We start from the raw sequence: 27,204 nt of genomic DNA, 5'->3' as shown, positions 1-27,204 counted from the left end.
AAAGGTGTTAAAAAGAGTCCCTTTCTCTAGTAGAGCGATGGTTATCGTTCTTTTAAAGCATGCAAAGAAGCATGGCAAGCTATTTTCAGGAACTCAAAGGCCCATCGTATCCCATGCATGACACGTCTGCGACGGTATTTCGGAACTCAAACATGCGTGACTCTGAAAGGTCTTCATAAATAACACATTCTCGTAATCATAACAGATGGCAGTCTGTTGTGGTTTTGGTTTTGTGTGCCTGAGATTCTTCTGGAAACCACATCTGAACCCAACTCCATATCCCACCCCCCCCGCTGGGCGTGACCCACATGACAAATCCCAATTGCTTCCTTATAGTGACTGCTAGGCATATGCAAAACTGCATGTTTTTTAAATCTGCCAGTCAGTGGATTGTTTAAACAACAGTCTTGTAGAGTCAGACTCTTTCTTAAAAATATACGTTCTTTATCTCTATCAGTGGTTCCTTGAAGAACATCAATTGAACTACAAGAGGTTCTATATGGTGTAAAAAGTTTCTTTAGATTATTCAGATGTTCACTCTTTAAAATAGGGATGGGACGATAACCGGTTTTATTGATAACCGTGATAAAATGTGCTGAAGGTTAGTAATATCGTTTAAAAATGATTTATCATTAAAACCGTGTTTGATTATCGCGGTTTTAATAACTCACTATTAAATCATGTCCAGCCAGCAACAGTCTGACGCAAGCGCAGCGCACAATGTTTTTTTTTTTTTTTTTCGAGAAGGAATGGCGAAAGTCAGTGACTTTTCTATGCTTTTCTATGCTTCTACACTTTTCATTGTAAGGAAGGAAATGCCACAGAATTTAATCTTTCTTTAAATTAAGTGCATAGAGTTGCTTGTTTTATTAGTTGTTTGTTGATTATTAAATATAAAACTTGCTGGAATGTTTTCAGTGTGAGCATCAACTATTTTTGAACACTTTCATCTCGTTTCAACAAAACCGTGATAATATTGATAATCGTGATAATTTTAGTCACTATAATCGTGATATTAAATTTTCATACCGTCCCATCCCTACTTTAAAATAAATATTTCAAAAGGGGATTTTGCAGAAATGCCATAGAAGAACCATTTTGGGTTCCCCAAAGAACCTTTCTGCCATTTTCTTAGGATAAAGAACATTTTAATAATCTACTTACCTTTTACCACTCTAAAGAACCTTTTGTTCCAGTAGAAAGATTTCATGGTTGTTAAAGGCTCATCTTGGAACCATCAATTCCAATAAAGAACCTTTATTTTGAAGAGGGTAGAAGAAGCCTTTTTGGTTCGCAAAGAACCTTTCAATGAACACTTCTCAAAATATTAGTTTTGTATATATGCATGTGTGTGTATATGTACTTTCCATTGAAAAAATGTTCTTTACACTCTTAAAAATTAAGGTTGTTTATTGGCATTGATGGTTCCTTGAGAAACTTTTAAAATCAATGGACTCTTTCCAATGGACAGTATTGGAAAACGTTTCCTTAGATTATTAAAATGTTGTTCACACTAAGAAAATCATGGTTCTTTTAAGAACTGTTGACTAAAGGGTTCTTTAGGGAACCAATAATCGTTCTTTTTATGGCATCGCTGTAAAATCACTCTTTGTAAGTGTTGTATTGTCCATTAAATAAGAGAAATTGGCTTTAAAAGTTGGTGAAATTGTCATTGTTTTTGGTGTTTGTGACTGTGCTTTAAAATTCGAGAAACCTTTGGATAACGTGTTTGGTAGCATGCAAAAAAACGTCATGCTGCATTTCTAAATTTACAGCTTTGCACTAATAGTTTTACGGTACTAGATAAACAAGTCCGTCTTTACCAATCCACCATCCTGACTCATCTTAGCATGAATTGGGGTGAAAGGGTTGGTTATTATGCTAATTTACAGTGAGTTTTTACAGTGAACTTATCGTTATTTAGAAATTAGCTGAGAGTGTCTGACCCTAAAGGCCTAAGCTTTTCTCATCATCATTTGAATAATTAATTGATTGATGATTTGTTTTCAGAAAACAAAACTGATTGGAAGGACTGAGTCAGACGAGGCTTGTGTGTTTGTGTAGCCTGTCTACTCAAGTCTTCTCCTGCTGTGTTTGGTGTATATTTCTGTCAACATGTTATCTCTAGGCCTCCGCTGGTGAACTGTCTTTAATTGCCATCTTGGCAACAAATGGCTTCACTTCACCCAGAGGGTTATTTTGCAGCAATTACCTTTGTATAAAGCATGGCACTTTACACCTTCCTCAAATTACTTTAAATTAGGACCTACACGGGACTTCAAATTAGCTTTGTGTTGTCACTTTTTGCAGCAATGAAAGATGCAACCATTATTTAAGAACATGTTAAACATGTTGGTATGAACTGCTACAACAACAAAGTTTTGTTTGATTGGCAAATAATGCTTTCAGCCAGAAATGTAAGTGTGAACACTAACAGGGTGAAATGGATTTGTTAAAAGAAAAGCTTTCTTGTGAGGTACAGTAGTTTTTCTCTGAACTATAAATGTGACACCCGCAGTACACACTTGACTTTGCCAACGGAGGCGTCTTTGGCATGACATTATCTTTCCACCTTCAATAGACCGTTGTCACACCATGATTGCTCACTTTAACTTCCCACACGTTTGTACACTTCACCTTTGTTGTGCATTAGGTTTATGGCAGATGACTTGGCAGTCTATTGGATTTGACTTCAGAAAGTCATTTAGTCATTTTCAGAGGCCCAGCTTTTAATGTTACAGTTGTTATTGTAAGCATTAGCTTTGTTTTATTTATACATTTATTTGTAATTTTTTTTATAATTTAGTATTAGTATTTTTTTTAATGTATGTATTTCTATCAGATATTAAACACACATGGTTGCAGTCTTGCAGTGCGTTTCATAAGCAGTCTGCAGCAGTGCAGCGATTGATTCCACAATCACTTAAGTCACAGCGCATGTTTTATGATAAATATGAATACAAAAATATAGTAATTACACCATAAATGCATTTAATTAAAGTCTACTGTGTTTCACAGTCAACATAGGCTATGGGTTTTTGGCTAGGTTTAAAGGAAACGAGCAATAATAGATGGCACTCGTGGAGGTAGGAAAACAAAGTTCTTTATGAACCACGGGATTGCTTCTAATATAGATTTAAATGCAAAATAAAGGCAATAGAGCTGAGTGTTTCTGTCAATGGTAAATTAGAATTTAGAATGTTTGTGATAACAAGATAAGTATTTGAAATGTTTTGCCACTTGCTTGTGCAACTGTTTTGTGCTGTGCGTGAGCTATTATTGTGCAACAGCTGCATGAGTGTAAAGCAAAAATGCACGGCATGATTGAACGTTTAGGTGAGATATATATACATTTTTAAATGTTTAAAAAATGCTCCCCTCAAATAAAAATGAAAAAAAAAATCTGCTCTCACAAGAGTCACATATAAGAGGGAAATTCCCACATTTACAAAAATGAAATCAGCAAATATATATATAAAAAAACTTTTTAAACTTAAGAAACATTAAACTGAAAGATTTTTTCGTTTTACATTTTGTTACAGGTTTAATATTCTATTATGTTTTTATTGCTCTCTTGAATATGTTGATCAGAAAAACATAAGTTCTTTAATGTTAGAATTTTCTTTTGAATATGAAGGATTTTATAGTTGCAACTGTAGCAGCTTAGTTTAATTTCATGTTTAATGTTTAATGTATTTTGAGACTTCTTGTTGTGTTTCTTACATTGCTCAAAAGAGCAGCGTTAACATTCATCAGAATTTCTCCTTTTGTGTTCCCCGGAAGCAAGTCCATCAGGGTTTGAACTGACCCGAGGGCTTTGACAAAGTTACCGTGAACTGTTCTTGATTTTGTGGGATGAGAAAGCTGCTGAATTTGCCAGGAAACCATGCTTGTGAATAGTAGCACCATGATGTGGCTCCCCCAGCAGCCTGTTCAATCCATCTGGGAGCTTGTCAGCCTCCACAGCCGGGTACACAGTGTGCCCTGCGAACAGTATTTCTGTCCTCTCTGTGAATAGGCTGGAAATTATCTGTGACATGAAGCCAGCGCACTCCTTTCCAGAGATTTCACGTACCATGGGAACTGTCATTCGAGGTGCCAGATAAGTTACTCTTTCACACAGGCTTTTGGAGTTTGGAGTTTGGAGTGAAGCATCTCCCCTGCTTTATTGGTGCACAGGGGAATTGAGATGGAAGGCTAAAGATGTTTCATTATTTACACACAAGGGTGCCATCAAAGCTTTGCTATCTGACAAAAACAGCTTCTGATTAGAGAACCGTCCAAGCGAAAGGTCAGTTGCAGGCCGGGTCTTCAGGGCATGTCTATAATCGACGACTCATCAGACGTCTGAACCCAAACGGGCTGCTCTCGGCCAAGGCAGAACGGTACATTGCGTACGTCCACAAATTGAAGTCCCATTGCGTTTCCAGACTAGATGACATTTCGCTGAGATGGAGTCTGGCTGGCCCTGCAGGATGCTTGATTCCCGTCACCTGAAGCTTCCTGCACTTTTCTGTTTCAGTCAGCAGTTCAAGCACACAATCCAATTACACGGTGGAACCTCGGTGTGATAGCTAGCGCGGAACAAGAGCCCGGCCCCCAGGCACACTCTAAGAAATGGCTCGTTAAGAAGCCCCCTTTTCCTGCCCCTGTAATTGAGTATTTGGCTTGGCTGAGTTTGGCAAAGCTGCAAAATGTTTATGGGTTGAGGTTGTGCTTAACTCCTTTAACATCTGGTGGCTTGTCATAAAGGCATTAACTGCTAGATGCATCAGTGTTGTGAGTAGTGTTTTGATAATGCAGCAGATCCGATCTTTTTTTTATGTTTAACATATTTGTGGTGTTTCATAGGAGGATATTATTAAGCTTGGTACTTGTTTTATATATATATATATATATATATATATATATATATATATATATATATATATATATATATATATATATATTAGGGCTGATAGTAGATTTTTCAATCTAATTACATGTGTCGGTTATTTAATCGAATTAATCACAAAATCAATTTGACTGAAAATACCCACAAAAGATTATTTAAAGCTATTTTTGTGTTAAATGAGAACGTTTCAAGTAGACATTACAAATTGTAGGCTAGTTTTAGGAAGGAATATTTAATTTGATTGCACACAAACATTTGGGCTACAATGGCCTAATAAACTATGGAAGGTAAAAGATAATCTGAGAAATATCTCAGTATTTTTGTTCATGTAATGAAATTGATTGGTGACTAAAATGGCTGTTACCAACATTCTTCAAAATACTTTCTTTTATCTTCCACAAAAAAAAGGTCTGAAATGACATAAGGGTGAGTAAATGATGACAGAATTTACATTTTTGGGGTGAACTACCCTTTTAAAGTTTTTATATTTTTATTGTTATCTTTTTTTTAATGAAATTATACTCTAAGAAATTTAATCTGCCAGCAGGTGGCAGGAAATGAGTTTTTGAGTCATTCATTCATTTGATTCGTTCAAAGGCGGATTCATTCAGGAATTCAGTGAATGTTTCTCTTCATGCATGGGCCTTTGAATCATTGATTCACGTGATTCGTTCAAAACGCTGTTTCATTCAGAAACTAAACACTGCTGTGTTGCTCAGAGATGTGCAACAATTCTACGATGGCTTTAAAGGAATTTGTTCTCTGCAAAATTTAGCAAATTTTAAATATAACACAATATCAACTTATTATTTACTGAGCTGTTGTATAAAATCACATTTAACTTATGAAATCACGGACAAAATCAGCACTAACTGAATTTATGGAGTTGTCAATAGTCAGCTATATGAAATGTAAGATGATGAAGTTGACTGACAGTTTTCTAATTTAAATTTAGACCCCCCCCCTGCCCTGTTTCTTAATGTTTATTATCCTAAAGTATAACCTCAAAATGAATAAATATTAACCCAGTACTGTGCCTCAGTTAATTTACATCACATTGTTTAGTTAATGATCAATAATTGTGTGGTTAATTAATGCCGGTCACACTTTTCTTTTGCAGTTCAGTGTTCCCGCCAGGCTCGTGTGCATTAACCCCAGATTATCCCTGATTAGTATGTTGCGAGCTTCGCCTCTGTGTTTGACAGTGCGATCAGTCGAACAGGCCCTGTCTACAGATCTCAAAAGAAAAAGGCAGCAGTGGGGGAGAATTCCAAGAGAGGAAGATAAAAACGTGAGCAGCGGCTCTTTCATCTGGTGCAGTGTGTAATATAAGTGCTTCCCTCCCTTTCACCGAGCCCAGGCTCTTCAGAAAGAGCTGTGATTTAGTCTGACGGAGAGCCTGTCAGTTCCGGCAGCCTTTGAAACTGCTTTTTTTATTAGAGAATCTCAATTACTCAATCACCGAGAGGGAATTAAAACCCAGAGGCAGTTCTAGCACCGAAGGTACAAGTGCTTTTCAGTCAGGTCAGAGGGTTCTCTTGAGTAATTCTGCGTTTCATCTTTGTTGTCTTCTTTTAGTTGTTGTTGTTTTTGTTGTTTTTATCCCATTCCTGATTGTATTCCTTCTTTTATCTGGTTTTCATCATCAATCAGGGGCGAGAGAGGTATCGATCCTAGATCCTGTCATCTCTGCGAGGTGTTTGCACAAGTGCCCGTTTGAGTTTCAGCTCACGTTTTTCTATCAAGCGGAGGCGCCCGCAGTGGATGCCTGTGTTAATTAGGCCCGTGTCATGTCGGGTGGTGTTGGGAGCGTGGAAAGGCAGCTCGTCTTCCCTCGAGCACTCCCGCTGCTTGTTGGCATGTAGCAGGGAAAGCTAAATTAGTTTAGTGCCGTTATTTACGGCCCCTGGTACCTGAGTGTCGGGGTAATAAAAAGCACAACCTGTTCTAGAGCCACTCGAACATTGTGTTTTTGGGTTCTTGCTTTACCTTCAGTTATACTTGCCAAGAACGAGGGGAAGCACAACTTAATTACACTTCTCAATAAACCGTTTTTCTTCTGGCGTACTGATTGGTTATCCATCAAACGACATTAAAAAATAAAACTCGAGCATGTGCGGCACGTCCTTGTCTGGCTCAAATCAAAAGCTTTGTCTCTTTGCCTTTGGTTTTTGAATGGGGAACAGACAAAGGGTATCTTTTTACTCCCTTTTATAGTAATAGTGCTGAGCACAGTTTCGTCATTCGGTTCCTAATTAGGTTGTGTGTGAGAACTGTGGCAGTCGCTTGCATCATCAGCCATGATGGGATATGAATGAGTTTTGTAAAGCTTTGGCTTTTCACATTATTGGCAACTTCAAATACCTGGGGTTACACTAATGCAGCAGGTCACTTGTGTGCATGTTTTAACTAGTAACCTGTTATATGATTTAACCGCAAGAAATATATTTCAGCTTGTGGTTTTCTACCGTTTCTGTTATTCCAGACTTCTTTTTTCAGGTTTATCTGTATATTTATATGTTTGACTATTTTGTTACGGATCATTAAAAAAAGTTTATCTGCATTAAACGGATAAACACCCCTTCTTCCGGTTATTCGCCAACAATGGCCAGCTCTTCATTAAGCAACCAATGAGCAACTTCTAGTTGACTCTAAGCATCACTCTAAACCTAAATAGTAGAAAATATTTGATCATCCAGTCTTTTCCTCTTTAATGAGGTAAAATGTCATTATAGATGACACTTTTTGGTGTTGTTTACATTAATCACCTCCAAAAATGACATCTTTTGAAGTTCTACTCTGAAGGTGTCTCTAGATACATAGTGGACTGATGAATGACCCATTTGCCAACTAATTTTCCAAACAACCCATTTGTCAGAAAAACAAAGTCCTGCCCAACACAAATAAAAGTCCGGCAAATCTGGCAAAAAGAACAAAAAACTGATAATTTAAAAATGCCAAATATCTGCAAATTTAAACCAAGTAGCTATACCTTTAATGAGGTAAAATGCTGTTATGGTAGCTCAGAAATCCTTTAAAATAACATTGATATTGTGTTGTGTCATGTCATTGTTGTTGCCTGTATTTATCACCTTCAAAAATGGTATCTTTCGAAGTTCTACTCTAAAAGTGTCTCAAAACGCAGAAAACTGATGAATGACCTTTTTTCCAACAAATTTACCAAACTCTCCATTGGTCAGAAAAACCCACCCAAAACTAGCATCGTTGGTTGAGTCTGATATGTCAGGATGCTCATACGAGCAAATCAATGTTTGGAAAGAGTTTTCTCTGATTCTTCAGGAAGTCAAACAATCAATGAGCGACTTCTAGTTGACTTTCAAACTCCAATAGAAAATATTTTTTAAAGTAATGGTCGATCGATATGGACTTTTTTCGCTTTCAAAAGTGGCATCTTTCGAAGTTCTATTCTCAAAGCTCTTGAAAGTGCCTAGAAAAGCAGGGGACTGATGAATGACTGATAGTGGAAGTCCGTCTTGTCTTGGGTTCCAATGGCAGACGTTTGGAAAGCTTCCTGCAGGACACACTCCATGTTCCCTGGTGGACTGACGGATTACAGCAAACCACTGATTAGTGTCCTCTCATTCAACCATCTGTCTTCACGGCTATTTAAGATGCAGCTCAAAGCCGGACTCATCCTTTTCAACTTAAGTAGTGCTTAGTTTTATTAGACAGCCGCCAAACTGTAGTAGTGCAGTTAAACCAGTTTGTGGTTCGTACAGTCTTTTATGTGACCACTTTCAAGTATTATGGACGATGACTTTGACCTTTAATCTTGTCCGTCTGTTCTTTTTCTGTTTCAGATTAAATTAATAATGTAGAGCTTTTTAGCAGAACTAGTTATCTGTGTTTGTTGATGGGTTGTTTGGTGTTCTTAAGAATCTCTAATAAAATAACGATTTTAAGCATCTTTGACATTAAAAAGACTTCTGTTTCTATGTAGAGGTCCCAAAGATCATTGAGATTTGGAAAGTGTTGATTGTGTAATTCATGCCCATGGAAAGTGATAATAGTCAGGGGTGCACATAAGTGGTTCACAGGTCAAATATGTGACCAAATTAAAAATGCACTGTATAAATAAATTCTGACAGCACATTTGCGTACTGACATGGATGTCAGCTGTTAATGCACAATCAACATTTTAGAGTGACAAACTGTACTTTATAAGATTTTTATTCAAATTGAAAGCATGAATCTAGGCTACCAGCTACCATTTTCAAAGCACAATGCAAAATTTTCATTTTATTCACTGATGCTCTTCAATCAGCATTGCTAAACCCGGAAGTTCATATACTTACTTGCCGGCAACCTGCTCAAATAAAAGCCTGCTGATTTTAAGGTTGAAAAAAAAATTATATATATATATATATATATATATATATATATATATATATATATATATATATATATATATATATATATATATATATATATATATATATATATATATATATATATATATATATATATATATATATATATATATATATATATATATATATATATATATATATATATATATATACCCATCATAATAATATATATATATATATATATACCCATCAACAAACACAGATAACAGTATATATATATATATATATATATATATATATATATATATATATATATATATTAGAGCCCGACCGATATGGATTTTTGGGGGTTCATGCCGATGCCGATATTAACTCGAAAAGAGCCGATTTATAAGCCGATATTTTGATTTTAAAAATAAACTGGATATTAGACCCATTTCCTGTAAACTGCACTTACACAACATTCAATAGCAAAATATCTGCCTGTTCTATGTATGTGGGCTGTATAAACCATTTTCCAGAAGGGATTATATATACATATATATATATATATATATATATATATATATATATACATATATATATATATATATATATATATACATATATATATATATATATATATATATATACATATATATATATATATATATATATATATACATATATATATATATATATATATATATATATATATATATATATACTATATTTACTATAAAATCATTTTGTATTTAATACTTTTTATTTTAAAATGTAATAGTATTATCACACTTTATTATTTTATTTATTTAAACAAAAAAATAAATAAAGTGAAATAATATTATCACTATTATTATTTTTTTATAGTTTTATGTAATGGCTCACACTGTCACACTATGTGCAGTGTGAGGACCAAACCAAATCTAACCATAACCTTTAGTGATAAGTCTACAGACTAAGTACTTAAGCTGTCATCCAGCAACATTAGTTTATTAATAAATTTATCTTTTATGTTTATTTTCTTGTATTTCTTTTCGAACTGAGATGCTGAGTGGTTTGCATGATGACCACGTGAGATGATTTATCTTACAAAAGTTGCTGTAAATGCACTGTCAACATGCTAAAATAATGTTAGCATCAGATTTTTCAGATTTAAGTTTTAATTTCAGTGACATGAGCATTGCATTACATTCAATGTGCATTGATGTTGTAATAAGTTTACAAACAGATTTTAAAGACCCCAGTGTTATGATTTAATCTGAACTGTAGCTGATTTTAAAAATAAATAAAAATACGTGTCCTTCATGATTACCTTGAGTGGTGTAGGAACTTTGACAAGTGGACAACATTGTAATTATAGTGCTGCCTTAACTAACCAGAATCCAGACAACCAACAACTAGATGGTTTTGAAAATATGTAGTTTTGCACATCCTTAATATCTTTAGTATTCACATGTGAGGAAATGAATAGCAATGCTGTTTAGTCTCAAAGCGAGTGGCATTAGGGCTGCAACTAACGATTATTTTGATAATCGATTAATCTGTCGATTATTTTTACGATTAATCGATTAATCGGTTTATGTACTTATATTTTAGTTTTTCCCATTCCCCCCCCCCCCCCCCCCAAGTAAATTATTAATAAAGGGTCTTTATCAATCAGCATAGAGTTTAAGAGATTTAAACCATTTTGCATTGTCATATCCTCTGCAATTTACCTCTCTCATTCAGTCATAATTAGGCTGCACGACTGAATTATGAACTGGTAAACGACAAACTGATCACAGAACATGTTTGTAAAGCTTTAAATGTTAACTGTTAAAAAGCAATGTTATCAGCTTTTATGACTAAACATTTGCAAACAACATTGTACTGGAGAATCTGCACAAATAAAAGTCTTAGGCCGGCGACACACTGGATGCGTGGCGCAAGCGTCTCAGCCGCGTGGCGTGTCGGTTTTTAATTCGGCTCCCATGTTAACAGGTTAGAGCTTGCAGACTGCCTGCGTGAGACGTGCGTCTCAGGCGCGGCTCGAGCCGCGCGGAAAACGCCTGCATGCTAGAAATAGAACCGACGCCCATTTTTACCACGACACGCGCGCGTGTTGGAAGCGTTTCCAGGCAAAATATAATAGGAAAATGTGTTTTTATGTCATTTTGTACACAAATACATACGAATTCATGATATTTTGATATTTGAAAGTCAATAGGTTGACATAAATTCAGATATAAATGTAATTTAAAAAATAAATAAATAATTATCGATTTTCAAATATTGCACCTGTCAAACATAATCTATTTAGCCGTCAATACTTTTGACGGTGTCCTTTATCAGTAGGCGTAAATGTAGGTGTGTAAAAAAAAGTTGATATTGTTGTCATGAAGAAAAGAGCCTGGTCTGTCAGCTGTCTCCCTCTACAGCATCAGCGCGCCAGGCACGCTTCTGGTGTGTAAAGACACAGAATCCGCCACGCTTCTGGGACGCTTCAGACACGCGACGCTCACGCCACGCAGCCAGTGTGTCACCGGCCTTGGGGGCCGTTCACATATTGCTCCTAAAAACGCGTGGAAAACGCTAGGCGCACCGCTTTCTCCTCCTTTTCAAAGCGCTCGGGCAGTTGCGCCCCTGAGGCGTCTGCCTTTGCTAAGCAACCATGACATGCTCTCTCCTTGAATACGCGGAAATTTCAGCAAAGGATAAATGGATTTGCAGCTCTAAAAATCGCTTGCAGTAGCTCTGCTACTAAATTTATTTCAAAATGGAAATCCATATACAGCTATGATCAGCTGTTCCTTCATCTTGGCTGAGCTTTAAACGTTGTTACGGGAAAGGATGAAGCTGATTATTTAGTTCTTGTCACATGACCCGCGGTACGCTTGCCGCATTCTGAAAAGTTGAAATGTTTTTAACTCGATGGGGTGCGGACGCGCCTGGAAAAACGGGCGCTTCGCGACCGCATCGCTTCTATTATGAGCGCGCATACTGCGCGCCTACATTGGAAATAACGAACATGAGCGCGCAAAAGACGCGATATGTGAACGGCCCCTTAAACAGTTCAGTAGTGCAGAGTTTACAAGTTAATCATCTTTTTTGAAGGCTCAAAGTAAAGTACTCCCACATCCCGCTGAATGCTGCAGAGACGCTGTTTCAGGAAGCACGTGACATAAAACGAGTCCAGCTATTGGCTATTCGCTACTTCTCCTGTTGTACTGGCTGAGTAAAACCTCCGGTGGCTCATTACTGCCACACTTTGGTCACCACAGATTTGAAATATGCACGAAATGAGCCGCTTACGGCAAATAAGTTATTTAACAACGAATCGATGACTAAATTAGTTGACAACTATTTTAATAATCGATTTTAATCGATTAAATCGATTCGTTGTTTCAGCTCTAAGTGGCATGTTTGAGTCATTAGGATTGGTGCAGTCATTCATTGAGGTATTGATGTCAAGTGTTTCCAAGTAGGGCTGTGCAAAAAATTTAATTCGATTTTCATGCGCATCTCATCAGTAAAGGCGCTCCTGTAATTAGTAGTATATCTCCAGCATGTGTGTTAAGATCAGGGTTGCCAGTTTTCCACAACAAAGTCTGCCCAGTTGCTTCTCAAAACTTGTTCAAAACTAGCCCAATCGCATTTCCAGGAGGTTCCCCGATAAACATTGCGTCCCGGGGTTATAATACACGTTTTTTGCCAGGGTTGCCATGGTAAAATTTGCATTTTAGGAGCTAAATATCCCTAGTTAATGGGATTGGGGTCGCTTCAACCCGCGGACACGAAAAACAACCGCGGACTTCAACAACAGTAACACTGGTTCAGGTGGAGCAGCATTTATGTTCATGGACAAGCTACACAAAATCACTTTCAAAATCGGCAATGAATCGCCTCTGATTTTGAAATCGATTTTTTGTGTAGATTTTCAGTGTACTACGGCTCTGTGTAGTAAAGTCCAACCAGTGTTGCCAAGTCTGCGGTTGTTTTTCATGTCTGCGTGTCGAAGCGACCCCAATCCCAATAATGTGATGTTTAGCCCCTAAAATGTGAATTTTACTAAGGGAAACCCGTCAAAAAAAAAAGTGTATTTTATCGCCCGGAACAAAACGCGATTGGGCTAGTTTTGAGAAGCAATTGGGCAGGTTTTTTTTTTTTTTTACCTGGCAATCCTGATCTGAACGCAACTGCTGGATATATTCTAGGAGCGCCTTTTCTGACTAGATGGGCATGAAAATCGCCTTCGATTCTTTGCACAGCCCTATTTCCAAGTGTGTTATGATGCAACGTCTGTTTTCTGGCAGTGAACTGATGGTGACGATTATTCAGCTGTTTGTTTTGTCCTGAGTCATCTAAAATAATTTTTCTAGTCTAAAAAGATTACACGCCATGTATTTGTAATTCATGTTCAGTGGAAAAGCTTGCAAAACCTTTTATATCTTTGGGCCTTCACGGGTTTGTGATGTAATTGAAACATTCACTTTGAGAACTGAAAATTTAAGTCAGCATTTCTAAACCCATTTTCTAATAGCAGTGTGCTTGTCAGTTGTTCTTAAAACATTGTATTTTACTACATTTCCTAATTTCTTACATTTTGTTGTTGTTTTTACTCCTCCAGGGCAACAATGTGGGTTACTGGAAAGGGGAAACCAACAGGACCCTGATGCTTGTGTAAATGTGCTTCCCAACCGCCTCAGTTGTCTGAGAAGGTCAGACCTCCCTGTGGCACACTTAGGCCGCTGGCACTAAGATGTCCCTCAGTAGTGACACTGCAGGCGGGAAAGGTGTGGACTCGAATGCGGTGGACACTTATGACAGTGGGGATGAGTGGGATATTGGTGTAGGCAACCTGATCATTGACCTCGACGCCGACTTGGAAAAAGACAAGCTTGAGATGTCTGGCACTAAGGATGGGAATGGAATGGCTGCTGCCTCGAGCGCCGTAGCGGCATTGCCCGACAACATCAAGTTCATTAACCCGGTGCCTCCTCCACCGATTAAGGACAGCAAATCCAAAGCTAAGCGTAGCAAGAATTCCAAGGACAGTAGCAAGTCCTCGACCCCTGATGGGGCCAAAAAGGATGCCCAGGGACGGACTCAAAATGAGGCCTCTGGGCCAACCGTGGGAAGTGGCTCCACAGCTTTACCCTCCGGGAAAGGTTCTGATAAAAGTATCAAAGCCTCCCGTAATGTTCAAAGTGGAAAAAAGGACAAGGAGGGTTCTGGGAAAAGCAAGAAGGAAAAAAATGAAGGGGTACAAGCTGGGAACGTGCTCTCTGAAAAGGACCCATTGACACAGGTTATGCCTTTAGGCCAGGCACGCAATACCCCGTTTGAGGTGATGCAAAATTTGGACCTTGTTGGTGCTGATCAACTAGGGAATATTACCCTTGATACCACTGGAATAGTCACACCTTTGGCTATCAAGAGTGAACCAGAAGAAGTGGAAAATAATGACTGCAGGACCATGAAGAAAGTGAAAAGCGAAAAGGTGAGTCCACTTGTGTTTTCTTTGCTCTAGATTGTCTGGTGTTCAGTTGGTATTAAGTTTTTATTCATATAAGAATCTGGTTGATTATTCTAAACAGTGATTTATAAAATGCAGTAGAAGCTGGAAGCTTATTCTGTTCCCACTTTTAGATGTGAACCAGTGACTTAGTGGCACCTGACATATCCTGGTGTGCCAATTTTCTGGCTGCATTTCCTTTGGCACTAGTCCATTTTAAAGAGGGGAAAACAGGACATGCTTAGTTTGGTGGTCTAGATTTCCATTTAGTAATGCATGTAGCACTGCCAAAAGAGATTTAGGACAGAGGCCAGATGTCCAGAGATACCAGACCATCAGATCCCAGGATTTGTGTATAAAAACAGCTGTAATGCTAATAAGATAATTGTACCAATTGTTGTTAACCAAATAACTATCTTGCCAACTGGTTAAGCCTTAGGCCCAATCCCAATTCTACCCCTTAGCCCTTCCCCTTTCCGTGTCTCGATTCTCTTTTGTTTGGAGGGGAAGGGGTAAGGGGAAGGGCCAGATAGCCCTTCAAACGAACATTTTTCGGGACCACACTTCAAACTAAGGGGTATGAATTATCTTGGCAACATGGCTGATATAGCGAACAAAAAGACACATAAATTTAAGCTTTTTTGGCATAAATAAAGATTTTAACGAAAAGTAATCATTTGTTTTATGTTACATTCAATTGTGAGTTCATATTAATGGTCATGTTACTCAAAGACATGTTTGCAAAAAATCGCTAATATTTGCTAACGTCATATCATTACAGACTGCATGATAGTGCCACAGCATATGTCTGATCAGGGCGATAACTGCCGTAGACTAATCCCCCCAATAATTATAAATCGCTAAACCATTTTCTCAAATATTGCCTATTCAAGAGAGAAATAGAGAGAGAAATAGAAGTTGCGTGTATTCGCGTCTGTTCGTTTCTCTTTTTCTAGAGTGAGTTTACTTAAAAACAGCGATTGTATCCTCTCGTCGCTGGAACATATAATGTAGCGATTCAGTATTTAATAGGGCTGTCAAAATTGCTCAAAAATGATGTTCGAATATTCCCTCTAAAAAATGCACGAATACTCGAACTATTCGAACATCTGGTTACGCATGTCGTCAATGGCGCGCATTACGTCAATAACAGGCCAAAATAATACAAAGAGACATAACTACTTGTATGGATAGTCTATTTAAGTTTAAACCGAGCGCCAACCTCCCGCTCTCTCTCGTGAGGCCAATAAGGAAGTGACTAAAACTGCAATTCATCGACTGGCCGCTTGAGGCTGGCTGCAAAAGGGAGTCAGTTCCATAGACTCCCCATGTTAAAATGCCCAACTTTACAGCAGGAAAAAACATGTTTACAGCCTGGTTCAGAAAATGATTTTGGTCTAAATAGCTAATTTTGCCCTTCATGACAACTGTGAGGGGGGTGAATTTTTTTTATAACTCATCCGTTTAAATTATATTAAGACTTAAAGTTCTGCATAATTAAGGTCACTTGAGTGACAGTTGGATTGCCGCTGCTGACACTGCCGTCGTGCTAGGTGGGTGTGGCTTCAGCAACTAGCTCCTGCCTTTTTGCCCATTTTTGATTGTCCGGCAGAGTTGCGCGGTGATGCGCTGCCAAGATGGCGACGGCCCGCTCTACACACTTTAGGCTTCAAAAACACACTTCAGGAGACTACGGGTGACGTCACGGACACTACGTCCATGTTTTTATACAGTCTATGGTTTAAACATATGACAACGTATTACCTACACAAAAACAAGGAAATCAACTAATGGCCAAGACTGCAGACCTCACGCTCTCTAACCCTCACGTTCTCTGCGCATAATGGTTTAAATGAACAAACAAATTTTTGTGCAAGCAATTTAAGGTCGCGACTGTTGTCTCAAATATAGCAGGCTTCATTCAGTGATTGAAACAAATATTATTAATATTAATTGAAGTTTTACAGCATATAGAACTGACATTGAATGCTCCGAGCGAGCTGTGCTGTGGTAAACATGGAACTTTTCCTTGACATGAAACGATAAATAATCAAACCTCGGATCCATTGCTTGACAGAACTCCCCGAAGCCTGCCCCATCCGCGATACTGATCGGTCTCATGTCCTTACAAATGAACGAGACGTGACTGTTTAGCTGGAGTTCCACACATTATGCCATGCTCATTTGGGTGCACATTTTTGAGATGTGACCTCATGTTGCTAGTGGTCGAATGGTATGCTAACTGTATCTTAAATAGCTTGCATACAACTTTGTCTCGCGGGTCAACAAATTTACCTCATTTTCTCTGCTGCGGTCTGCGAAAAAATTCGTTTTTTTTAAAACTATTCAAATACATATTCGAATTTAGAATATTCGTTGACAGCCCTAGTATTTAAACTGTATTTAATAAAAGTCGGGGGGCAGCTTTGACAAGTTTATTTTCTCCTGGATGTGTGAGCTGCGTGATTTCATATATGTGTTTGTGTCAGTAAGCAGCTCATTAATACCGAACGATAATTAGGCTCTTATGCAAACCAGGACATCAGTATATGTGTGTATTGTAAGAGCTAGACGACATACGATGACATGTGATGGCATCGTAGTTTTGTCCCAATCCTTAGGGGAGTATTTTCTCCCCTACCCCTTGACACTCTGTTTCAAAGGACAAGGGGAAGGGGTAGGCGGAGGGGTAGGGGAAGGGGTATAAAATAGAATTGGGATTGGGCCTAAGTCTGCCTTTTTACAGAGATCTTGTTGTGAGATATCTTATATTTACATGCATATTTTCTGTCTGATTGAAGTTCTTGGTGTTCTGTCTTGTTTAAATTTAGCTGTTGGCTGATTGTAGGGGTTTTTTCTCGAGTATTCATTGCACTCGATTATCGGCCTACTAGTTTTTAAGGAGTTTTGGCAGCTGGTCTAATTTGTAGATTGATCTCTCATGTTAAAACAAGTATCCATGCCTCGACAGATAGTTTTTAGAAGAATGTAGAGTTCAGCATATTCACCACGGAAGCATCTACCAACACCCATTTTCTATTGCAAATATGAGATCCAAAGATCAGCGAAGACTAATGTATTGGTAGTCTTTGAAGTCATTAAATTCAGAGAACTTATTATATTGCACTGCTTTTAGTTGAACAATTGACTAAGCTGGGCTTGTGCATTACAAACGGAGAGGATAGACCAGCGTATCTGCTTACAACAAATCTGTGAAATTCCTTGCTAGTGACTCAGTCAGAAGTTGTTCATACTCACAGCATTGTATTCCCTACATAGTGGGCCTCCGGGGAGCCATTGAAATGTAACACTTGGACCCCTTGCTTACTTTCAATTGTGACAGGCAGCCAAATATAGGCTACTGGAAAGAGCAACAAGGGCTTTTCTTTAGACAGAACTGATGGTGATCTCTTTGTAACGTCTTTGAAAAAATGTTTTATGTGGATAACTATGGCTTGAAATTGAATGGTAGAATGTTTCAAAAGCATTTGACCATATTTTTGTGTGTGTTTTTTAAGTTTTAAAGTAATTTCAGTTAGGGTTAGGCTGATAGACGATGCCATTGTTCATCGCTGATTGCTGATAGCCAGCACAGTGAATCCCTCCTCCCCCGACCGTTTTTAAATGCACGTTCACTTTGTAGTTTCACTATCACTTTCGAGATTCGCGGTCATAGGGGCGGTTCTCAGGGACTGATTGAATGCATACCTTGAATGCAATGCAAGTAGCTTTTTTGGATAAGTGTCAAATTCTTAGTAGTAAATTGCATGCCATTCGTTAAAGATTCACGTTTGCATCGACTTGCATTGTGTTCCTGATTGTGTTTTTGATGTAGTCCCAAGGGTAGTTTTCCTGCTTGATTCTGTCCTGGTGGTTAGAAGACCCAATCTGAGCTTTGTCCCTGGTAGAAAGCTTTCTGTTGGCACTATAGTGCTGTGCAACCAATGGCCCCCATTCATGACTTTCTCTGACTGCTGCTATTGTCTTCTGGTACATTCCTTAAACAAGCACAGGGGGTTTGCTCGGGGCCTCGGGGGGGAGGGACGACAACAGCTCAAACAAAACATGAAATACCTCTTCCCTTTTAAAAAACAGATCTTGAGGTGTGAAGAGGGGATGCTATCGAGTGTCAGGAAGGGGGACCAGATTTTTAACCATCGCTAAAGTGGTTTTGCATTTCCACATCCCTTGGTGCAGGCGGGGCACCTTGGACTCGAGCCATGCGATGGAAGGGAAGACTGGTTTTCCCACCTCGCATGGCCATGCAGGAATGCAGGGGCGATGGTACCTGCGTGCCCCTTTCGGACTAGCATATCCACTAACACTGCATACACAGTCGTTATCACCCTGAGAATATCATGGGCTAATTTAACCCCTCTCTGCAGTCAGTTGATGAGGGCAAGCAGCCTTCTTTAACAAGCTGTTTCCAGTCTTGGAATGAAACAAAATCTATGATGATGAGGTGCATAAGAACAGAATCACAATTTTGTCATGTTATGATTTGATGTATTTAAACTTTTAAGTAGATGATTTAGTTTGGATTGTCTTGTGGTTTTTGCAACTTTGTTTTTGGCCTTTTAGTTCTGTTTTGAAGGAAGTGACTTACATTTAGTCATTTAGTAAGTCCATCCTTAAAAATATTCTTGTTTGCCGTAACCCGACCGACCCTGTCAATTTAGGACTGACTCAAATTTTTCTTTTTTTTTTTGCTTTTAGTCCGACCGACTTGCCAGTTGTACATTTGCGTTAAGACCGACCAATTGTTTTTTACTCTTCAGACAACTAATACAAAAGCAATAAAATAATATTAATTATATTTATAGGCTGCGGCTGCAGTAAACAAAATGTTCGCAGTCCCTGTTCAAAGTAATACGGGTTTGGGCCTCATAATACATCTAAAAAATTTATTAAAACAGCTCGACACCGGAAAAAACATCTGGAAAAACTGTGCCCAGATCTTTTCCCATCCCTTCTCCCGTCTAGTCTAAAACGGTGACCGTGTCGACTGTGACTTTATGTTCGAAAATCTATTGCACTAAATGATTGGACCAACCAACACAAGTTTCGAAAACGAAAATAGGAAATTGATCTTAACGACCTTCTCTCAGAGCGCGTCTTGGTTTTGTGTTTTTTGTTTTTTAGGAGCACGCGTCACACAGCAGCTGCAGCTTCGGACACACACGCATAACAGCAAATAATTCTTCTGAACAATGTTTCTCTTTTTACTACAGAAATGTGAATTCTGCCAGTATTCATGTGGTTTTGTAGGCAAATATCAACGCCTTGCATTTTATGTGAGCAGCTATTGGTAGCCAGTGCAAATTGATAAACAGAGGTGTGACGTGTATTCTTTTCGGTTCATTAAAAATTAATCTTGCTGCCGCATTCTGAATTAATTGTAAAGGTTTGATAGAATTGGCTGGAAGACCTGCCAAGAGAGCATTGCAATAGTCCAGCCTGGACAGAACAAGAGCTTGAACAAGGAGTTGTGCAGCATGATCCGAAAGAAAGGGCTTGATCTTCTTGATGTTGAATAAAGCAAATCTGCAGGATCCGACAGTTTTAGCAATGTGGTCTGAGAAAGTCAGCTGATCATCAATCATAACTCCAAGGCTTCTAGCTGTTTTTGAAGGAGTTATGGTTGATGTGTCTAACTTGATGGTGAAATTGTGATGAAACGATGGGTTTGCCGGAATCAGCAGTTCTGTCTTTGTAAGGTTTAAGGTGATGGTCCATCATCCAGTAAGAAATGTCTGTGAGACAAGCTGAGATGCAAATAGCTACCGTCGGATCATCAGGATGGAATGAGAGGTAGAGTTGAGTGTCAGCATAGCAGTGGTATGAAAAGCCAAATGTATGACAAAAGCTAGTGATGACTTAAATGCAGTCTTTGTTTTGACAAGTGTGCAAATTATTATCATCAAAATTTGACTAATGTTGCACTATATACCAGTCTCAAACTGGTTATCGGCTAATATTAGGGCTGTGCAAAAAATTGAATGCGATTTTCATGCGCATCTCATCATTAAAGATGCTCCTGTGATTAAAGTATTTCGCCAGCACGTGCGTTCAGATCAGGGTTGCCAGGTTTTCACAACAAATCCTGCCCAGTTGCTTCTTAAAACTAGTCCAAAACTATCCCAAACGCGTTTCCAGGAGGTTCCCCGATAAAAATTGCTTCCCGGGGTTAAAATATACATTTTTGGGAGGGTTGTCTTGGTAATATTCGCATTTTAGGGGCTAAATATCACGTTATTTGTATTGGGGTTGCTTCAAACCGCGGACATGAAAAACAATCGCGGACTTTGCAACACTGGTTCAGGTGGAGCGGCAGTTACTACACAGAGCCGTAGTCTACCGACAACTAACACAAAATCGTTTTCAAAATCGACAAAGAATCGCCTGCGATTTTAACATCGATTTTGTGTAGATTGTCAGTGAATTACGGCTCGGTGTAGTAAATGCCAACCAGTGTTGCCAAGTCTGTGGTTGTTTTTCATGTCCGCGGGTCGAAGCGACCCCAATACAAATAACGTTATATTTAGCCCCTAAAATGCGAATATTACCAAGGCATCCCTGCTAAAAAAAACTTTTATTGTAACCCCGGGAAGCAATTTTTTATCGGGGAACCTGGAAGCGCAATTGGACTAGTTTTGAGAAGCATCTGGGCAGGATTTGTTGTGAAAACCTGGCAACCCTGATCTGAACGCACGTGCTGGAGATATACTTCTAATTACAGGAGCGTCTTTACTGATGAGATGTGCATGAAAATCGCATTCGATTTTTTGCACAGCCCTAGCTAATATGTATTTATTTATGACTGATCTTGGATACCAAACAATAGGCCTAATTGCCATCATATTTTGCCTATAATTATTTTTTCCATCATATAATTAATTTAGTTTTTTTTTTTTAATCTAACAGTTAATAAACAGTTAGGTCTTTAGCCAGTCTCTAAATTTGTATAAATTTAATTCATTCAGCACATGTTTTTTTAATATATTTTATAATGTTTTGATAATGTTTCTAATAGTAATTATTTTAAGAGTTCTATTTATTTTTATTTTTATTTTATAGTACAAAATAGTACAGAAATTAAATTTCTTATATTTATTGGTTATTTGCCATAACATTTGTATAATTGTTGATTTATCATACTGGCCAGAATTTCAATATTGGTATATGCCTACATTTTTTAAATTTTATTTTAGTTATTATTATTATTATAATTGTTGTTGTTGTTGTCTTTGCTATTATTATTATTATTATTATTATTATTATTATTATTATTATTACTATTTTTTTTCCTGGTCATTCCTAGTCTTTACAAATCAAGTCATGCTCTTTTTCTCTCTCTCTCAATTATTATCCAGTTTCATTCAGAAGCAGCTCACATTACAGCCATTAAATGAGTTGTGAATGCCGTTTCACATTGAACATGTTGTAAATAACATGTCTACTGTTGACACTCGAACCATTTGTTCGTCTGCATCCCATGCCATCATTCATTATAGCCACGTTGATTCAGCAGTCTGCATTCTAACCCTAAATATAGAGGCGATCGCTTCGAGTCAGTGGAAGTTGCTCTCAGACCTTACGACACACACTGAATTTGCCCCAGCAGCGACATCAGAGCTCATGGCCATAACTCTGACTGACGCGAGTTGCTAAGTTTATTGCTCCATCGGATGGTGATCCAGGAAATCCTTTCTGAGGGTTTCGTTGGGTGTGCGTATGTTTAATATTGGGAACTTTGCTGCCCATAAACTGTGTTTTCCAACATCTGGATCTCCGCTTGAGTCGAAAACAGGCCGGCCGTGGGTTCACACCCGTTGTTATTGGCTCAGGCGAGGAATTAGCTGCCGTTGTAGACTACAGCTCAGTGGATTTGTTAGACGGCCAGTGAATAAACCATCTCAAGATAATCCAGATTTAAAGATCTGGCAGTGATGCAACCCTTTTGTCTGCACACGAAGGTATTGCCGCTTCATAAAAGCCACCTGAAAATGGAGTTTATTGCTCTTTACTGTTTTCGTTTGCTTTAGTACTCAATAGCTAACTTGATGTTAATGTGGTTTTTGTAAAGCCAACTACCAGTCAGACTTTCTTCACAAAATGCAATCTAGTTAAACCACACGATTCTATTGCGCCAGTTTTTTGGCGCTTGATGGATTAGTTGTGCTTTGCAATTAATTAAAGCTTTAAACTTGGGTATGTTGTAAAACCATTCAAGCTTTACTCTGTACTGTTGCTCTAAAGGTGACTTTTTTTTAGTCTTGTCCCTGGGGATCTTAAGCGTTCAAAAGTGCACATTTGTAATCCCTGGAGAGACATTAAGCTTTTCTTCAAGCTCTTGGCAGCTGTTTTTGTTTCCTAGAACCTTATCAAAACACACCAGTTTTGGCATAAACGACCGATGCGTTGTGATTAGCGTGACATACCACAAACTTATTTTAAACCTGGTCGACAGAAGCGCCACGGTAATGGTGCATGGTATTTCAGTACCGATCTGTCAACCCACACGCTCTGGCACGCCTTGCTCCATTTTAAGGGATGCTGACAGGAACACAGATTGATTTATAGTTTCTCTTTTTCTTCCTGTCAGAGGGTTGATCTTATGCTCGTAAATACCCAGGTTACTTTTTTTCCTCTTAACACCTCTTAAGGTTTCATTATTTGGTGGATACGTGTTCCCCGAGGCGATCTCTGTATCGCAGGGCTTTCGCTGCTTCGTAAGGCTGTAGTTTTGGCATAATCCTGGCTGACATGCCAACAACAGGATTAGGTTTATCGTTATGCGATGGCGTCGTGCCTCTCTTCTCTCTCTCTCTTTTGCAGACTATCCACGTTTTTCCTTGAAAAATTCACATTGGGCTGCTTGGGCGTAATTGCTACATCCTCGCCAATAAATCCAGCGGGAGATAAAAACGGGGAGGTGGGAACCGGTGAATCGTGATGGCCTTTCCTCTCTCGCTCTCTCTCTCTCTGTTTTTTTACTGCTTTGTTATTCAGCCATTAACTCTGACAGTCAAGTCATCTTTTTTTCTTTATAATTAAGCAGTGTTTGCTAAGGCAACCGTCACTGTTACTATTACTCATCCTTAGTGATTTGAACAACATCATTGATTTCAGTTCAGCATTAGAGGTGGGGTTGGGATTTAAGAACTAGTCTTAGTCAGAACCAGTTCTGTTTAAGAAATATTGGTAATGAATGGTTTTCATGACATTGGTTTTTGTTAACCATTCATCCAACAGCACGACCAGTGATGTGTTATACATGTTATAATATCTCTTTTGATCAATTGTTTAATTTATTTTTAGTGACAGTCTGGCATTTAGTCCAAAACCAGTCCAAAAGACTCTGTCTTAAATCCTTGAGTTATAATTCTTAGTTTTTTTTAATAAATTGTAATTTATTAAAAAAGCATTGCTTTTGTGTGACCCTTAGACGAGTGCTGCTCCTTCAAAAATACTAAAAGTATAATTTTAGTACTCTGCTTAATTTTTTTAAGAGATGTAATTATATAATTGTAAATGTCCTTTACGAATTAAGAACTGGTCTTACTCTGAACCAGATTTATTTAATGAAAAATATAAAATCTCAAAATAAATGTCAATTTTTTTGTTTTGTACATTATATTGTTATGTTGTCTAAAGCTAATTTACAATTTAAAAACTGGTCTTACTTTCAATCAGATAATTATTTAATTAAAAATCTTAAAATGTGCATTTTCTTTTGTTCTGTACTTTTTTTTATGTCTAGATACGTTTTAGTGATTTTTTTTATATAAACAAAATAGTAGCCTATAGAATTGTTTTAGTATTCCTATTTTGTTTAATTACCATTTTATATTTAAATTATTATTTAAATTGTATTATTAGTAATTATACTTTTCACCATCTAAATCAAGTTGCTCTTAATTTATTTCATAAAAACGTAAATTTATAATTTTCATGAAATGCGTTTACGTCATCAATTCATATGCATACAAAAATCGCCACTATTGTCTGATTTGTGATCGGCTGACTCTTGAACTGATTTTATTAAATTAATCAAGCTTGTGATGGTCTCAAATACAAGAGCTTCAGTGTTTTGTTATAATTAAGTGTTTTTTTTAATAAAGTAAAAAATTAAGCATTTTAATACTAATTAAAACAGAGATTTCTCCTTCAGAAGTACTATAAAGTAGTGTTGTCACGGTACCAAAATTTCAGTATTCGGTACCGATACCAGTGAAAATCCACGGTTCTCGGTACCAATTTCGGTACCAAAGCAAAACACAAAAATATGCTGATTAAAAAAAAAAAAACTTTTTAGCACTATATAATTATAGTTCATATAATTATTATCATATAATTATGAAAAACAGTAAACAAGTTTCCACTCAAATTTAATTTGTCTTTTAATTTATGAAATTTAAACATTTTATTTTTGGTAAATAAAGGGAATTTGCTATTAAAATTAAAACGTGGAAGAAATATTGTGATTTATTTCTTTAAAAAATAAAGTTTTATTATTTTTTTCAACAGTAGCAGTATCACATACATTTTACTAAATAATAGTAATATTTCTAGCACAATGCCTTTATGTAAAAATTAACTTTTAGGCCTAATGAATGCATATTTGTCATTTGAGTATTGATAATACTACTACTAATTCTACTATCATACTAATGTATATACAATGCACTATGAATTGATGAGTTGCTGGGCTCATGAATATTAATCACGTTGTCTGCGTTCGGTCAAAATGATTTGCTGAAATCAAAACAGGGACGGCAAGAGATCAGTGCCAGCCAATGAAATTGCCATTTGCGCATTAGCTCCGCCCACTACTGGAGAAACCGGTATGTCTTCTGCTTGTTCGAAAATGAATGAATAATTCTAAATGAACTCCATTATTTTGACAGGAGAAGACAACAAAGAATAGTTTACATATAGCGTGTCGATTCAGCGTGGTAAGACTCTCGCTCTCTCTCTCTTTGCATGTGTGAGAAACAGTGCTATCAGTAAAGCGATGGTGAGTCGTGCGCCTTCACAAAGAGTTTACAGAGCGTCAAATACAGGTGCGCTGTGCGTCCATTGAGATAAACTGAAAAGTTCAGATCGCTTGATGGAGAGAGAACTCTGAAGCTCAGATGCTGAAATGAATGCAAGCGTCATGCGCTTCAGTCTATGTAGTAAACAAACCAGCACGTCTCTGCCATTCATTAATTCACACAGAGACGCGCAGAACACGGATTCATATTTCAAACAACTTTTGCGGCTTAACATTTACAGATACTGGTCCATAGGGAGATTTGATTTGATTAATTTATGCTTTGACAAATTCCATGACTGTCCATATTAAAATGTAAGTTTCATTTTCATGACTGGATTTTGAGATTCCGTCCTCGTTTTCTGCTTCACGGAAATCATAGCGCTGAACCCTTTCTTTTATTGTCTATGGCTGAACCGGGTTTGAACGGGACCTCGGTACTACTGGTACTTAAAGAAACCTGGTACCGTCACATTTAAAAAAATTTAGTACCGACTTGGTACCGAAGTACCGGGTCTTTTGACAACACTACTATAAAGACTACAATTGTGAATCAGAATCATTCACTTCCTCGGGATTCCCATCCCTTCCTCAAAGCAGCATGTCTCTGTTGTTATTGAATTTGTTCATTAATATTTAAATTATATAAACAAATTGACACTTTGCAATCTATTGAATTTGGTCTCAAATGATCAAACATTTGAATCTTGCTATGGTGGAGAGGCCTGCGAAAGCCATCAGTGAAATGTGAAACAAAGCCCCTTCATGGCCGCCTTTCCCCTCCCTCCAGTTTTTCTCCATTTTTCTTTCTCTCCCTCCCGTCCTCATGTGCTCGCTCTGTATCTTAGCGAGTTTGTGTGTGTGTGTGTGTGCGGCGAGCCGAGGGGGAAGGGAAAGGAAGAGCGAGCGAGAGAGAGCAGCTGTCCTTCGCTGTCAACCAGAGTATTTTCCAATGCGCCTCGTTCCGTGTCTCTGTGCATGAGTAGTGAGGAGAGTGGAGGGGAGGGAGGGTAAGATCCATGCTGCTGCGAGGAAATGCGGTTTTCATCGGAGAGATGCCATTCAGTTTTCTGTTCTTTGCCGTTGACAGCGTTTTAGCGTGTGCATGCATTGTACATTCAGCAAGAGTGGCGGCCATGTTTGAAAGGGCACATAAGAGGAGGAATATACTATAAGGTTAAGTTTTGCAGGTTTATTTTTCATGTTAAGGTATCTAATTCGAAGACAACATTACATCTTTAATAATATATCTGGTAGTGTTGGGCGATGTGCTCCATAATCATATCGTCATGTCGTCAATCTGTGAGATCGCCAATACACGATATTATCGTGCTAATTAATTTAATTATTTACTCCGTTTCATAGCCGAATTCGCGAGACAATGCTAAATAAATTAACTTTCTCCACCTCTTCAATAGCATTTTGTCTTGGTGATGTAAGCAAGGCCATGTGGGCGGGGCAGTGA

At 37.9% G+C, this 27,204-nt stretch overlaps 1 protein-coding gene across 1 annotated transcript in view; it reads left to right on the top strand.

Moving 5' to 3' along the window:
• The window catches only part of znf609a (zinc finger protein 609a), a 107,368-nt gene that overhangs the window by 20,961 nt on the left and 59,203 nt on the right, over positions 1-27,204 (top strand). Inside the window, exon 2 of the mRNA XM_059536886.1 lies at positions 13,814-14,686. Within this exon, the coding sequence (XP_059392869.1) occupies positions 13,946-14,686 (741 nt within the window). The 5' untranslated portion in view covers positions 13,814-13,945. The remainder of the gene's footprint in view (positions 1-13,813; positions 14,687-27,204) is intronic.

The sequence above is a fragment of the Carassius carassius genome, chromosome 43, assembly GCF_963082965.1.
Source record: "Carassius carassius chromosome 43, fCarCar2.1, whole genome shotgun sequence".
Classification (NCBI taxonomy): Eukaryota; Metazoa; Chordata; class Actinopteri; order Cypriniformes; family Cyprinidae; genus Carassius; species Carassius carassius.
This window is presented reverse-complemented; position numbering and strand designations above follow the sequence as displayed.